This window comes from Balaenoptera musculus, chromosome 20 (genome assembly GCF_009873245.2).
Source record: "Balaenoptera musculus isolate JJ_BM4_2016_0621 chromosome 20, mBalMus1.pri.v3, whole genome shotgun sequence".
Classification (NCBI taxonomy): domain Eukaryota; kingdom Metazoa; phylum Chordata; class Mammalia; order Artiodactyla; family Balaenopteridae; genus Balaenoptera; species Balaenoptera musculus.
In genome coordinates, this window is record NC_045804.1 from 21,005,731 (window position 1) to 21,022,816 (window position 17,086).

General features: G+C 41.4%; 1 protein-coding gene across 4 annotated transcripts in view; it reads right to left on the reverse strand.

The window, feature by feature from the left end:
- The window catches only part of STAT3 (signal transducer and activator of transcription 3), a 66,344-nt gene that overhangs the window by 27,475 nt on the left and 21,783 nt on the right, over positions 1-17,086 (reverse strand). For all 4 annotated transcript variants that reach the window (XM_036838409.1, XM_036838412.1, XM_036838410.1 and 1 more), the window contains exons 2-4: positions 3,093-3,243; positions 1,360-1,504; positions 682-780 (exon numbers count right to left, since the gene is read on the reverse strand). In XM_036838409.1, the coding sequence (XP_036694304.1) occupies positions 682-780; positions 1,360-1,504; positions 3,093-3,220 (372 nt within the window). In that variant the 5' untranslated portion in view covers positions 3,221-3,243. The remainder of the gene's footprint in view (positions 1-681; positions 781-1,359; positions 1,505-3,092; positions 3,244-17,086) is intronic.

Below are 17,086 nucleotides of genomic sequence, written 5' to 3' on the forward strand. Positions count from 1 at the left end.
AGAGTGGCGTGGACATATATACACTACCAAATGTAAAAGAGATAGCTAGTGGGAAGCAGCCGCATAGCACAGGGAGATCAGCTTGGTGCTTTGTGACCACCTAGAGGGGTGGGATAGGGAGGGTGGAAGGGAGACGCAAGAGGGAGGGGATATGGGGATATATGTGTACGTATAGCTGATTCACTTTGTTATGCAGCAGAAACTAACACAACATTGTAAAGCAATTATACTCCAATAAAGATGTTTAAAAAAAAGAGGAGTGAGGGACATTTCAGATCTTTGTTTTTTAACTTTCTTTCTTGTAATTTTCTGTAATGTTTTAAAGTTTTTCTTAAAAAGCAGAATGAATTTTATACTCAGGAAAAAAAAGTTATTTTCACTGTATAAAACAAAACGCAGGGACTTCCCTGGTGGTCCAGTGGTTAAAACTCTGTGCTTCCAACGCAAGGGGCGCGCGTTCGATCCCTGGTCAGGGAACTAAGATCCCATATGCCGCACGTGGCACGGCCAAAATAACCAAAAAAAAACCAAACAACAACAACAACAAAAACCAAAGAACCCAAACACCCACTTCTCCCCATAGGTCAGTGCACATCCTAAAGACCCTGGAAGAGCAAGCACATCTTTGTACACACGAAGGAAGCACATTTCAACAGCGCTTTGTGTCTTCCCAGGCCTCACCTGGGCTGCAGTGGCTGCGGTCTGGAGGAGGCGGGACTCTTCCCACAGGCATCGGGCCACAATTCGGGCAATCTCCATTGGCTTCTCAAGGTATCTGCTCTGTACGTAGGAGAGAAAGAGAATGAAAAGTGGCAGCAGACTAAGGAGATGTGGACGGAACTTTGCTAACTTCCTCATAAATTAGGGAAAGCATGACATTTACTACATGAAACAACACAGCAAAGGCCTCAGAGCCTGGCTGCCATTAGTGGGAGATGAAGGGAAGAAGAGAAGAAGAAAGGCAGTCATGAGGAGCAGTACTTCAGTGAGAGAAGGCTTGGTCGTCTGTCTTTGGACAGTGTGTTATCCCAGTCTTACAGGGAGGCAACTGACTTTGTCAAGGAGTATCCATTTATGGTCGAACCTTTAACACTGAAAAGTAAGAGTCATCTTCCTAGTCATCTGACCTCATCACAATCATGTTATTAACATGCTAACATAACACGATTAACATAGCAATCACATTATTATTTCAATGAACCAAAGAAGTGAATTTCAGGCAACGATACTCAAAGGGTTAGTTACTTCTCCTTGGATTTAAAGTACAAGATACGTTCTCATTATTTAGCCAAATGAGAAAAGAAACTTTCAGGAAAGAAAAATAAAACCCTCCTCTGCGGGTTCAGTTTCTCATCACACCTGAAGGAACTGCTTGATTCTTCGCAGGTTGTGCTGATAGAGAACATTGGACTCTTGCAGGAAGCGGCTATACTGCTGGTCAATTTCACCCAAGAGATTATGAAACACCAAAGTTGCATGTGATTCTTTGCTGGCCGCATATGCCCTAGGAAAAGGAAGAAGGATAAAGAATGATTCTGAAACCTACACATACATACACATGCATGCACGCAGAAATCACCATCAAGAAGGAGGAAAAAACCCAAGGCAAACCTGATGCTTTAACCCACTCATCATTTTAGATGCATCTTGCTCAGCAACCATAAATGTCATCAATTTAAAAATTATGAACAACTATTCCAGATACTATTAGCCACTGTCATAGTTCTATATTTATCAAATACTTGAGTGAAGTGAACAGGTATGTTGTTTTGCTTTAAATTCTCAGTCAACTCTGTGGTCAGACTTTTAGTAGCAAATAAGCATTCCAAGCTAGGGTGGCCTATTTCTGACATCTCTGAATCACCTCTCTGGCCCCTTACCAAATTCTGGAAAAACTAGGTCAGGGGCCTGAATTAAACCAAAATTAATAGGTGGATCTGAATACATTAAAGTGAAGGAGGGACTTCCCTGGTGGTCCAGTGGGTAAGACTCCACGCTCCCAATGCAGGGGGCCCGGGTTCAATCCCTGGTCGGAGAATAGATCCCGCATGCTGCAACTAAAGATCCCGTGTGCCGCAACTAAGACCCGGAGCAGCCAGAATAAATAAATAATAAAATAAATAAATAATTTTAAAAAAAAAAGTGAAGGAAATAGTTGTTGGGATTCTGTACCATTATCTCCTCTATGAACGAGTCTATTTATCTGACTCTGTGTTTCTTTCCCTTAATGAAAGGGGAATCAGAAGTACGAACCCAAACTTTTACCCACAACAGAATTCTCACTCAGATAAAAAAAATTCACTTCACTGTGCGGCAGCAACTGACACAACACTGTAAAGCAATTATACTCCAATTAAAAAAAAAAAAAAAAAAAAAAAATATATATATATATATATAGAGAGAGAGAGAGAGAGAGAGAGAGAGAGAGAGAGAGAGAGAGAGAGAGAGAGCATGTCCCTGAAGTGTCAGAACACACAGAGCATCTCATCAAGCAAATGAGATTAAAGTCAGGCTTCAAAACATCTACCACCAAGCAGGCTGCTTCAATGTGCCAAAAGACAGCTGCCCAGATGCCCTTCTAATGTAGAAAATGTTTTTTTGTTTTTTTGTTTTTTTTTTTTTTAAATTTGTATTTATTTATATTTTACTTTTGGTTGTGTTGGGTCCTCGTTTCTGTGCGAGGGCTTTCTCCAGTTGCGGCAAGCGGGGGCCACTCTTCATCGCGGTGCGCGGGCCTCTTACTATCGCGGCCTCTCTTGTTGCGGAGCACAGGCTCCAGACGCGCAGGCTCAGCAGTTGTGGCTCACGGGCCCAGCCGCTCCACGGCATGTGGGATCTTCCCAGACCAGGGCTCGAACCCGTGTCCCCTGCACTGGCAGGCAGACTCTCAACCGCTGCGCCACCAGGGAAGCCCAGAAAATGTTTTTACAAGACTAAAATGACCTCTCTATCTTCTGTTCTCTTTTATCACATCACCTGTACCCATAAGCTTTTCAATGAAATAGTTAGCAAAGAGTTAAGTTTTAGTTTGAGGCAAGAGACATGATCTGCTCTAACTTAACAATTTGGGGAGTTTCTCAAGAAGGACTTACCAATCTTGACTCTCGATCCAAGGGGCCAGAAACTGCCGTAGCTCCATCGGGAAGCTGTCACTGTACAGCTGATGAAGCTGCTCCAAGTACCGTGTGTCCAGCTGCTGTAGCTGATTCCATTGGGCCATTCTGCTGGAATCAGGGGTCACAACTGCAAACCAAAGGTTTATATGGTCACTACAAGCCCCAGTAAGGGGAAACAATCTATCCAACACAGGCATCGGGTCTGTGATTAGGGATAAAAGGTGCTTTGGAAAGGATCTTCCATGTTTCTCCCAGTTTAGAACAACACATATACATTCAAATCTCTACCTCTGGAACCACATCGCAGCTTCTTTCTCCTAAACCAGGATGACAATGTGGGCATGATGCCACGTTCTAGAATCCATTATCTCTCAGAGGTATGTGAAGCTGAGAAATTACTTAACTTCCAGATTTCCATTTCCTCCTCTATCAAACAGAGATCATAATTCCCACCCCTCGGGGTTACTGAGATAGTATTTCTTGAGCACCCAGCTCAGTGTCTAGCACACAACAGATGCTCAACAGATGTGAGTTCCTTTCTTCCCACTCTACACTCCTTTTAGGTGGACTGGGAGGTAGAAACACAGTAAACCTAAGTTTGATCTTTAAACTAAGAACAAAATGTGGGATATGGGTGTTCAGGGAGGGCAGAGAGCTAATTCCAAGACTACAGGTTTAAACACATAAGCAAGGACCTGCCTGGGATTCTCCCACTCAAAAAAAAGAGTAATTTTGTTTCTAAAATTTCTCAGTCTGGGATGAGAAAGAAGAGAAGCTAAAAACCAGGCATTCAGCTTGTCCCCAGGTTCATGAACACCCCAGGGAAATGCTCAAGGAGAAGCCAAGCCAGCTAACCACCTTGAGTCCTCTTTCTGAATAGCTTGGGTCATGGAAATAGCAATACAGACCAAGTAGTCTTAAGAAGCTGTAAAAAAATAGGGCTTCCCTGGTGGCGCAGTGGTTGGGAATCTGCCTGCCAATGCAGGGGACACGGGTTCGAGCCCTGGTCTGGGAAGATCCCACATGCTGCGGAGCAGCTAGGCCCGTGAGCCACAACTACTGAGCCTGCGCGTCTGGAGCCTGTGCTCCGCAACAAGAGAGGCCGCGATAGTGAGAGGCCCGTGCACCGCGATGAAGAGTGGCCCCCACTTGCCACAACTAGAGGAAGCCCTGGCACAGAAACGAAGACCCAACACAGCCATAATTAAAATAAATAAATAAATAAATAAAACTAAAAAAAATAAGAAGCTGTAAAAAATAACTATGAGTAGGAGCCAAAGACTAAGGTATATATGCATCAAAGTATATTGAGATGGTTCTCTGGGACAGTGAGAACATTTACTGAAAGATAGAATACATACAAATACATACACTTCACTAGAGTGCTTGATTTATTTCTTGGAGAAGGCATGAATAAGCACCTAATTACTGGTCCTTTCATAAAAAGGCAAACTGGTGACAAAACCAACAGGTCTTGTGTTCTCAGAGCAGCAAGTTAAATGATCACCAAGTTGTTCAGAATCTGGGGTCCTTACAGAATTCAAGAGGGCTGTGCTGCTGTTCTCCTTCCCCTTCTTGTGGGGACAGAAACAGCATACCCCCTTGCTACTGCAAAGGTGGCATCAACTGATCAAGCTTTCAAGCACATATTCAGGAAAGCAGGGGCAGTCCCCTCACAGCAGTCTTTAACTGAACAATTAAAAATCTAAGGCAGGGACTTCCCTGGTGGCGCAATGGTTAAGAATCCGCCTGCCAATGCAGGGGACACGGGTTCAAGCCCTGGTCTGGGAAGATCCCACATGCCACGGAGCAACTAAGCCAGTGTGCCACAACTACTGAGCCTGCGCTCTAGAGCCCGAGAGTCACACTACTGAGCCCGTGTGCCACAACTACTGAAGCCCGTGTGCCTAGAGCCCATGCTCCTCAACAAACAGAAGCCACTGCAATGAGAAGCCCGTGCACCACAACAAACAGTAGCCCCCGCTCGCCACAACTAGAGAAAGCCTGCACAGCAACGAAGACGCAATGCAGCTAAAAATCAGTCAATCAATTAATTAATTAAAAAAAAAAAACTAAGGCAGCATCATCCAAGAGAAATCTAATACAAGCCGCATATGTAATCTTAAATTTTCTAGGTGCCATATTAAAAAAGTAAAAAGAAAGAGGTAAAATTAACTTTAATAATACATTTTCTTTAACCTAATATAACCAAAATGTTATCATCTTAACATGCGATCATACAAAAACTATTAATGAGATACTTTACATTCTTCTTTTTGTACTAAGTTTTCTAAACCGGTGTGTGCTTTACACTTATGCCACAGATCTAAAGTATTTCCCTCCTCAAGTACCAAGGGCTTAAGTTCCACTGGTGAAAAAGTTCAGTAAAGCAAAGAGATGAGAATGTCAGAATGAGGTATTTGCCCCAGTCAGGCCAATATGTTTCCATAAATAAACTAAATCTTCCAACAACATTAGAGGGGAATAAGTTAAGTTTCCTAGGTGCTTGGGAGTTTTTTAAACAATGTCTTAGGCACCTCCCGAGCATTTTCAGCTACCACTCCTTTGCAGTCGCACCCCCAAGATTAACCTGCCACAGGACCGATGTGATGCTACCTGGGCAGTGGTACATGTACGCTAAACACTGGTTAATGAAAGCAGTAACTGAAGCGCATGCTACACGCTGAAGCATTGTAACCATGTCGAATTTTACTCTCAACAGGAAATCAAAGGCCTACAACCACTATGGAGAACAGCATGGAGGTCCCTTAAAAACTAAAAATAGAACTACCATATGATCCAGCAACCCCACTCCTGGGCATACACCTGGAAAAAACCATACTCGAAAAGATACATGCACCCCAGTGTTCACTGCAGCACTGTTTACTATAGCCAAGACATGGAAGCAACCTAAATGTCCATCGACAGAGGAATGGATAAAGATATGGTATATATATACAATGGAATTACACAGCCATAAAAAAGAATGAAATAGGGCTTCCCTGGTGGCGCAGTGGTTGAGAGTTTGCCTGCCAATGCAGGGGACGCAGGTTCGCGCCCTGGTCTGGGAGGATCCCATATGCCGCGGAGCAACTGGGCCTGTGAGCCACAACCACTGAGCCTGTGCGACTGGAGCCTGTACCCCGCAACAAGAGAGGCCGTGGCGGTGAAAAGCCCGCGCACTGCGACGAAGAGTGGCCCCGCTTGCCACAACTAGAGAAAGCCCTCGCACAGAAACGAAGACCCAACACAGCCAAAAATAAATGAATAAATAAAATGCTGGCTTAACTCCTAGAAAGTTTCATTATTAAAAATAAATAAATAAATAAAATAAAAATAAAATAAAAATATAGTTCTAAAAAAAAAAATGAAATAATGTCATTTGCAGCAACATGGAGGGACCTAGAGATTATCATACTAAGTGAAGCAAGTCAGACAGAGAAAGACAAATATATGCTATCACTCATATGTATAATCTAATTTTTAAAAATGATACAAATGAACTTATTTACAAAATAGAAACAGACACACAGATTTTGAAAACAAACTTACGGTTACCAAAAGGGAAACGTGGAGGGGACGGATAAATTAGGAATTTGGGATTAACATACACGCACTACTATATATAAAATAGATAACCAACAAGGACCTACTGTATAGCACAGGGAACTCTACTCAGTATTCTATAATAACCTATATGGGTAAAGAATCTGAAAAAGAATAAATATATGTATAACTGAATCACTTTGCTATACACCTGAAATTAACACAACATTGTAAATCAACTCTACTCCAATAAAATTAAAAAAAAAAAAAAGAAATCAAAGGCCATTAGAACTCTCTTACAATATTCACATTAGGGCCAAGTTAAAAATCTGCCTCAGCCATAAAAAGGAACGAAATTGGGTCATTTGTAGAGACGTGGATGGACCTAGAGACTGTCATACAGAGTGAAGTAAGTCAGAAAGAGAAAAACAAATATCATATATTAACGCATATTTGTGGAATCTAGAAAATGGTACAGACGAACCAGTTTGCAAGGCAGAAATAGAGACAAAGATGTAGAGAACAAATGTATGGACACCAAGGGGGGAAAGGGAGGGTGGGATGAATTGGAAAATTGGGATTAATATATAAACGCTAACACGTATAAAACAAGTAACTAATGAGAACCTGCTGTATAGCCCAGGGAACTCTACTTCACTTCGCTGTACAGTAGAAACTAACACAACATTGTAAAACAACCATACTCCAATTAAAAAAAAAAAATCTGCCTCCTAGGCTAAAAGCATCAGGATCTGCCTTGTGTTTCTCAGGACTTGACTTGCATAGACATCTGCGTAATATGCCAATTTATGTAGATTCTACTGCATGTGAATGTATGAAACTCCAGACCCACATAATTCAATACAGTAGTCAGTTAGCCATATGTGGTTACTGAGCACTTGAAATGTGGCTGGTTTCAAACTGAAATACACTGTAAAATATACACTGGATTTTGAAGACTTAGTACAAAAAAAAAGTAAAATATCTCACTAATATTGAAATGTTAATATTCTAGATATATTGGATTACATTTTATATATATGTATATATGTTTTACTTATATATGTGTGTGTACATATACATACATATATATATAAATATATATATATCATATATATATTTTTTTGGCCACGCCACACAGCTTGCAGGATATTAGTTCCCTGACCAGGGATTGAACCTGGGCCCCGGCAGTGAAAGTGCCCAGTCCTAACCACTGGACCGCCAGGGAATTCCCCAAATAAAATATATTATTAAGATGAATTCCACCCATCTCTTTTTACTTCTTTTAATGTGGCTATTAGGAACTTTAACATTACATCTGTGACTTGCATTCTATTTTTATTGGACACTACTGCTCTAGATTATGTAACCCAAAAGCCATGCTCTAATAAAGGATTTAAAGAAATAGACACCTACTTTTCATAATAAACTCCTGTGTTATAAATCAATTAAAAAATAGACTAATAAAAAAAATAGACTCATTATTTAATTGCTGATCTTGGATACAAATGTAGAGCCATCACAGTCTGCTCTCTGAAGTTCCAAATTAAAACCATAAAGCAGCATCACACTATACCTGCTCAATTATGGATTAACAATGTAGTCATGCATGAATATTTGCATTTTCAAACTCATATACCATTAAAAAATTACAAGTTGTTGAAAATTTGCCAATTCGTTTCTAGTCCATTACTCAGAGGCTTTTTGTTGTTTTGGTTTTAGTTAGTTTTAGTAAGTAGTATAATAATCGGGCTATTTCTTAAACCAGAAACCAGCTAACAGTATTTTCCATAAAATTAAGGGACCAAAAATGACTGATGTTATGTTCTACTTCTCAGTCTAATCACGGTAGGTAATACTTAATAGCTATTCTATATTTTAAAAAAAATCATTCTAAATTAAAGCCAAAGAGCAGGTAGTATTTTCAAGGAGAACATGGACAAAGAGTCAGTGATTTCCTTACCAGCTGCTTAGCTACAAACCATACTTAACTAACAGGAGCCACAGGGCAATCAGACCAATTGCTCTTCATAAGAACTCTAGATCCTCAAGAGATCAAAAGCCAAATTGTCTAGGAAAACCATTGCCAACTGGCTTTGTGGTAACTGTCTTACTGGAAAAAAACTGTTTTTAAGCCCACTTGATTTCACAATCTCAATTCTGGTTTTTCAAATTACAAGTTAATATGAAGGACTCTACTAAATTCTAACTGAAGTATTTCTTACCTATGGAATAATTCTAAGCCTGACCTAATAACCACTTTCACTGAACTCCAGAACACAGAGAGTGATTTGCACAACAATGTGAGTACCCAGCACCATTCTGGGTGCAGAGGAGAGAAGTCAATTCATTCCATACAGTGGCTGGCTTAGGGCAATACATTCTCTTAATTATCTGCAGGCGTTTACTCAGTTTAAGGTTCGAAGATAGTAAATGTTAGCAGATAAAGGAAAGGTGAGTGTGATCCCGTTTTCTACAACTGAAAAGAAAAGAACAATAAAAATGAAACAGCAAGTCACCAAAGACTTTCTGGACTTTTCAAAAGAGGAATTTCTCAACCTCTTGGGGATAACTTACTAACAAGAAGTCATAAGGCAAACGACTACTGTTTAACGGGGAACTTATTACTGTAAAGATCGCTAAAAAGGTCTGTCCAAGTCACAGTTCTCATTTATACACTTCAATCTAAAGAAACCAAGGGATGTGTTGAGAACCACAAGTCAAGACGACTTACAAAAGGCTTCATTACATCATTCCATAAAACATCTTTTTAAATTAACACCTGTTCTTCACATGCAGGCACCAGTGGATTTACGACAAGGGTGAGTGAGTCAGGGGTGAAAGTGAGGAGAGGGACGAAAACCAGGCGTGTACAATAATCCAGAACAGAAAGCAATCTAAAGATAATTTCTGTTCTACCTTGTAATGCGTCCCAAGATTTTTCTTTGGGTGTTAGCCATACTCTATATTAGAAATACCTACATTTAAAATAGAACATATTTATTCATACTTGTATATTATCTGTTGCCTACACTAAGCTCCTCTTTGCCGTCAGGAAAGGCCCAGTGACTAAGGCAACCAAAGTATAAAATAACATAGAAATGGTACTAATTTCTATTGAAACCAGTCCTTTTAAGAAGATGTTTCTGGGACTTCCCTGGTGGTGCAGTGGTTAAGAATCCGCCTACCAATGCATGTGACACGGGTTTGAGCCCTGGTCCGGGAAGATCTCACATGCCACAGAGCAACTAAGCCCGTGAGCCACAACTACAGAGCCCGTGTGCCACAACTACTGAAGCCCACGTGCCTAGAGCCCATGCTCTGCAACAAGAGAAGCCACCACGATGAGAAGCCTGCACATTACAACAAAGAGTAGCCCCCACTCGCTGCAACTAGAGAAAGACCGCAAGCTGCAACGAAGACCCAATGCAGCCAAAAATTAAATAAATAAAATAAATTTAAAAAAAAAAAAAAAAGAATCCACGCTTCCACTGCAGGGGGCACGGATTCGATCCCTGGTCGGGGAACTAAGATCCCACATGCCTCATGGTGTGGCCTAAGAAAAAAAAAAAGTAATAATGTTCACTGTGGAAAATTTGGAGAAATACAAAAACAAAAACCAAAAGATAAAATCACCCATATCGTATCATCATACTATCTAGAACTACAATTGACATGTTGGACATGTTGATATAATTCCTCTTAATCTATCTCAGGGTATGTATATATATTTTTTATTTCTTTCTGAAAGTTAGGATCATAGGATTTTTACAGCTTTCTATTCTCTTTTAACTCTTATTTTATAGTAAACATGTTCTATACAACTGGATTTCTGTTTAAAGCCCACAGAACAACTATTTGGTTTCTATTAGTGTTTTCAATATAATCCTGAAAATTCCATTAAGGGTCACAGAATTTATTTATAATTATAAGCTCCAATTTTTTGTTCTCGCCATACCACATTCCAAAAATAATATGAGGTAGCTGCAAACCCCTTAAAGTAAATTAGGGAGGAGGAAAAAAATGAGGAAAACTAAAAGGCAATTAATGCTAGACAAAGACACTCAATCTTCATGACATTTTCACTGTTGGGTTAAAGGTGTAACGAATAACAGGGAGTCCACACTTAAATATTATAGCTTAACTATTTCACCATTGATAATTACACTAGACATTAAGACTTTGGAATTTCAAATTTAAAAAGATAATTCGAAATAAGTACACTTGTATAGTAAATATATAATTTCCTTGTTTACAAATCCAAATAGTTCCTTTGTAAAGTTTAAGACTAGATGTTTGCCTTTAACAATAAGAAGTCTTTGCAGAGATCTAGTTTTGATTTCCTAAAAAGACAAAATATTAACACTTGAGTGCCCAATTTGAACTAACCTCATTGTAATATTCAAATATATTCAATTACAAATAATAGGATTTGCTTTAAAGTCAGAAACCAACACTTCTTTGCAAAAAATGGACATTGAGATATAAGAGAACTTGAATTATAGTTCCCTACTAAGGTGGCAAAATTGAATACAAGAAAGAAGTACTAAATTACTGGGGAGCAGAGCTCGGAGAAGTAAGCGAAAGAACAGTTTTAATGATACTCTGGAGCGCATTCAACCCCCCAAGTTCTACTATCCCTCATTCTTCTTATCTCACTTTAATTCTTGGAAAAGTTCAAGCATCTTGTGCTGAGCACGTGATTTTTTCCATTCCGAATCCTGACATGTGTAAAGTCTTATCACTAGCACTACTTTTGTATAGTTATCTAATTTAAATCCAGAAACACAGAGAATAAAATGTATCAGGTTTACAGTTAAGTGTAAGAGGTGGAGACTACCAGGAATGCTAACAGCAGAAAGGAAGGAAAACCTAGTGCCTTGATCCATGAAGGACACTCAGGATGTTAAAAACAAAACCAAAAGCACTACCCAAAATCTAGTGCTCACGCAGCTACCTCTGAGAAAAAGATTCTGAAAACTATGAATTGCCAAGGCCTCTTATTTCAAATCTAATAGTGTTATGGAATTAAAAAACAAAAACAAAAATGGACATATTCTCCAAACTTCATTTGCGATAGGCAGCATATTTGATCACAAATATTTCAGATTAAAAGAACAAGAGCATAACAAACATAATTCCCTCTAAACTGAAAGTAACACAACTAGATGCGCTTTGTCCATTACTGAGTGCGAAGTTTATGGTTAAAGTTGCCTGAGAACAGGTCTGAGCTCCAGAAAAAGACCACAAAACAAACTAAATTTGAGCATCATGTGGCCCCCCACTTTGTCACACGTCCCCTCCGCCAACCAGACACGCTCCTCTGAGGCGGTGTGGTGTAAAGCCAAGGACCGAGAGACTTGACCTTGGATGGGCCTGGGTGCAAGCCCTGCCTACCATTTATCAGCTGTTTGTTTGGGAGATATTACTTGACTACATAACAGGCTTCTCCTTTAGTAAAATGGGGAAGTATCCCTCTTTTGAAGGATTGTTATATAGGTTTTAAAATAATAACGGATGTACAGCATCCCTCCTATATGTGCTGGGTACACCTCATTGCCATATTGTTCCTTCCCCTCATGGCATCCCTTTCATCAGCATTTCTTATGCCAAATCCATTTCCTCAATGCCCTGGGAAACATAGATTAAATAATCGGATTAGTCCTGTTAAATGATAAAGTCAGCTTTCCCTGCTTACATGCATTTTAATGGGTCTTTGTAACATCCTGAGGGAGGAGTTAGTAATACTGTGATTTGGTGTGAGTGAAGGGGAGAGAGGGTTGGGTGGTGCCCTGATCAAATATCTCTACCCATAGTTCACCTAAGGATAGCTCCAGGTCCTAAAAGCCTAAAGGTGAAAACACCAAGCGATATCCAAATGAACGAAAAAGATGAAAAATAAGAATCTTCGTTTAAGAGCAGTCCAAAGAACTAATGGTTATTGCTAATATTTATACAGCACTTACTATGTGCAAGGCACTCTTTTAAGTACTTGACATAATTATTTATTCATTTCATCTTCACGACAACCCTATGAGACAGACACTATTTTTATACCCATTTTACAGAGGAGGAAAATGAGGCACAGAATTTTAAGTGATTCACCCAAGGTCAGACAGGTAGTAAAGGCATGAAGCTGGAATCCTAACCCAAATAAGTCCGTTTTCAGAATTCCTGCTCTTAACCTCTATGCTACAGTGGGAGTTTTCATTGATTTTAAGTCACGCATGAGTCAACCATAATACCAAGTCAGTGTGATCTAATGATATTTTAACAGACATATGTAGCATTTGGATGAAAGGGTCTATTAGTCCAGCTTAACTGGCCCACACCTAGTGATATTCTAATTGTATCACAATTTAAATGGTGCATTAAAAAACAAACACATTCAGGGAGGGGCAGTCAGGGTGTGAGGAGTCCAAGAACTTGAACGTTTTGCCCAGGAAGATGACTTGGGGAGCAGGAAGTGAGGTTAGGAGAGAAAAATATAAATTACGGAAGAGTGGCTTTTCAGATACTTGGAGATCTGAAAGGGTAAATCACTCCAGAATCAGGATCTGTTTTCCCACAACATCTACTCCTTGATTCTGCCCTCTGTATGCAGAGGTTCTCAACCCTGGCTGCAGATCAGAATTACAAGGGCAGATTTTTTTTTAAAATAAAACAGAGATGCCCGGGAACCAAACCAGATGCCAAATGGGAATACTGCTGAGGGTGGGAACCAGGTTTCAATACTTAAAAGCTCTTCAGACAATGCTAAGGTGTGGCCAGACTGAGAACCTTGGAACAAGAGCAGAGATCAGGTCTCACCCAGGATGCACATCACAATCACCTGAGGGGCTGGTCCTTACTCTACATGTACTGAATAATCATCCCCAAGGATGGGGTCCAGGCAGTTGTAATGAAGCAGAGCCCTGTGGAGACTGCATCAGGAAACTATGGCATGAGATGAGGCTGGAGAAGGCTCTGGTGTAAGCCGCAAGAAGAAACAGGAACTCTCGCCCAAGGGTAATGGGGAGATCTGTAGAGTTTTAAGCAGACAAGTGACAAGTCTGCAAGCAGATAGGTAAGGGGGTCCCTGCAGAAAGTGAACCAGGAATGGCTTTCTCAACATAAGAGAAGCCATTTTGGCCTAAGCCATTTTGTGATCTACGCCTGGCTGCAATGCTTGCCCTTGAACAGGTCTCAGTAATTAATGATCTTAAGAGAACACAGGAGTGCACCAACAGAGAAAAGGCAGTCAAACAACAGCGAAGTAATAAAGCAAAGTCCTAGTTCCTCCTCAAGAGATATACATGATAATATATCTTTGAGTTCTGCAGGAACTAAGGCCCCCATCCAGGTGAAGGATAGAACAATGATGTTGACCCTCTTGACTTCAATCAACTAAAGCTTGGACTCTGTAGACCTTTGCCCTAATTCTATGCTGAATTCCCCTCTGCCCAAGCCCCTTCATGAATATGCGTGTACCCTTAGCTTAAAACTTCCCCAATTTTGCTGTTCAGGGAGACACTGCTTTGGGAAAGATCCCGATGTTCTCCTTACTTGGACCTGAGCACTGTGACTCCGTAACTTGCACTTGTAACCTCTACGCCAGATTGCCAGCCTGAGGACAGGAAGAGCTTGGGCTTTTGATCACCAGTGTGTCCTCCCCTTCACCCCCCCAGCATCCAGCAGGATGCCCAGCTCTTAACAGATACTCAAAAAAACATATGGAATGAATAAACCACTGGTATGAATTACAGCTACATTGACCGCACCAGATTCTCCCAGGCAAGGACACTGTGTCCAGTAAGAAGTATTCTGAGGAGCAGACCAACTCTTTCAGTTTTGCTGTTTCAAAAACTCAAGGATGACCCTTCAGTGACCTTTCAATAAGAGTAAAACCACAGCAACTCTCCCAGTTCAAAAACATACACCAGGACTTCCCTGGTGGCGCAGTGGTTAAGAATCTGCCTGCCAGTGCAGGGGACACGGGTTCGAGGCCTGGTCCGGGAAGATCCCACATGCCGCAGAGCAATGAAGCCCGTGCGCCACAACTACTGAGCCTGCGCTCTAGAGCCCGCGAGCCACAACTACTGAAGCCCGTGCGCCTAGAGCCCGTGCTCCGCAACAAGAGAAGCCACTGCGATGAGAAGCCCGCGCACTGCAACAAAGGGTGGCCCCCACTCACAGCAACTAGAGAAAGCCCGCGCACAGCAATGAAGACCCAACACAACCAAAAATAAATAAATAAATAAAATAAATTTTTAAAAATAAATAAATAAAAATTTAAAAAAAAACCCCATACACCAGCTTCATACTGTCCCACCCAAAATCTTCACCCCCGGCTAAGGCTCCCCAACTCCTCAGCCAACTTTGGCCCCTCCAGCTCCTCTCTCCAGCCTCAAGATGGTTTTCAAAATGTCAAGTCAACTCATCTCCCCCTAGCCCTCGCCTCCAGCCCCCACAGACTTTGTTCCTTTCTCAGAGATGCTCTTGCCTAAAATGTTTTTCCCCTTGGTGGTGTTATATGTCCCTTTCTTGTCTCCGCTGGAGAGGCATTCCCTAACCCTACCCATAGTCCAACCACTGCTTCCACTCGGAATGCCCACAGTACTTAGGTATGTGGCTGAGGCTTTTTTTTTGTTTTGAGTCCATCTCCTCCATCTGACCCTCACATATCATTCTGATATCAAATTTAAGACACCAAATGAGTATTTTCCTTTATAGCTTCCTTTACTCACACATATAAACACCACCTCCACTGCAAAAGTTCCTACTGAACACTCACCGATGGCTACAATACTGAAAAGTATGGCACCAATATGCAACCGCATCTAGGAAAACAAGATTAGCTCTACCCTGTATGATTGGTTACCTAGAATTTGGAGGTTTTTTTTTTTTTTTTAAATTTATTTGTTTATTTATTTTTTGGCTGTGTTGGGTCTTCATTTCTGTGCGAGGGCTTTCTCTAGTTGTGGCAAGCGGGGGCCACTCTTCATCGCGGTGCGCGGGCCTCTCACTATCGCGGCCTCTCTTGTTGCGGAGCACACGCTCCAGACGCGCAGGCTCAGTAGTTGTGGCGCACGGGCCTAGTTGCTCCGCGGCATGTGGGATCTTCCCAGACCAGGGCCCGAACCCGTGTCCCCTGCATTGGCAGGCAGATTCTCAACCACTGCGCCACCAGGGAAGCCCTAATTTGGAGGTTTTTCTCGAGAGAAGCAAAGCATCCTTCCAATGAGCTTTGAATGCTGAGGGACTCACCCTCACAGGAATCAGAGGCAAGCCACCAACTTTTACAAACAGCAGTTTAGCCTTTGAGAAACAACTGTTAAGTTGGGCAAGCAAACCATCACGTCAAAATTTCCAGGCTTGAAGGCAACAAAGGGAGGAGAAGGGCAAGTTGCTGGGGAAAAAAGCCTGTAGGTACTGTTATCTTTGGTCAAAGCCCAAATAAAAGAGTCAAAAAGCATCCGTTGATCTAGAATGCTATGTAAGTTAGTAATAAATTCTTTTAAGACAGACAAATAAAGTGGAGAGAGGGAACTTAAATTTCTGAATCTCAGTTTCACAGACCCACAATATAGTTCAACACTTATTGAAGAGAAGGAAGAACCTTTTCTTGAATTTATTCAGGTCACCTTCCCTGTAAGAGATATTAAGGTAATCCTGGTCACTTAGCATGGAGCACCATATAACTGGGGCTGAGAATCCATATCCACGGATCCTGTGTTAGAACGCCTTCCTTCAAAGTAACTGTGGTTTGGGGGCAGAACCTCAAATTCAAAGGGCATCTGTGGTGGTTGCCACACACACTAGAATGCCCCCAATTCTCCGATACTACTCCTGCTGAGAGAAGGGGTCTCTGTTCCCTGTCCTTGAATCTAGCTAAGCCCACGACCGCTCCAACCAACAGAAGTATTGATACGCAACTATAAAGGCCTGATTCTCTCAGAAAGCTCATTTTCCAGAACCCCACCAACATCCTGTGAGAAACCCAAGGCCAGAGGGGTCACACAGAGGCAGCTGGTGTACAGTCCCAGCTGAGATCAGCCTTTGATTCATCCCGGCCCAGGCATCAGACATGTGAGTGAAGCAGCCTCCCAATGAGAAGTGCCCCCAGATGTTCAAGTCTTCCCAGCTGAGGCCTCAGACGTTGCGGAGCAAAGACAAGCCATCCCTGCCATGCTATCCAAATCCCTGCCCACAGAATCTGTCAGCACAATAAACTGGCTGCTGCTTTATCCTACTAAATGTCAGTTGGTTTATGGCACTTGGTGACTAGAACATTTTTACTAACACAGTGATGGAATACCATCTCGATAGAGTCCAACTTCCGTAAGAAAGGAATTTGGAGTTTTAAAGGGAAAGGCTTCGCTGTTAAAACTATTTCACTAGTTAATCTCTTCTTTCTTCTATGCACTCATTTTCTAAATGATTCA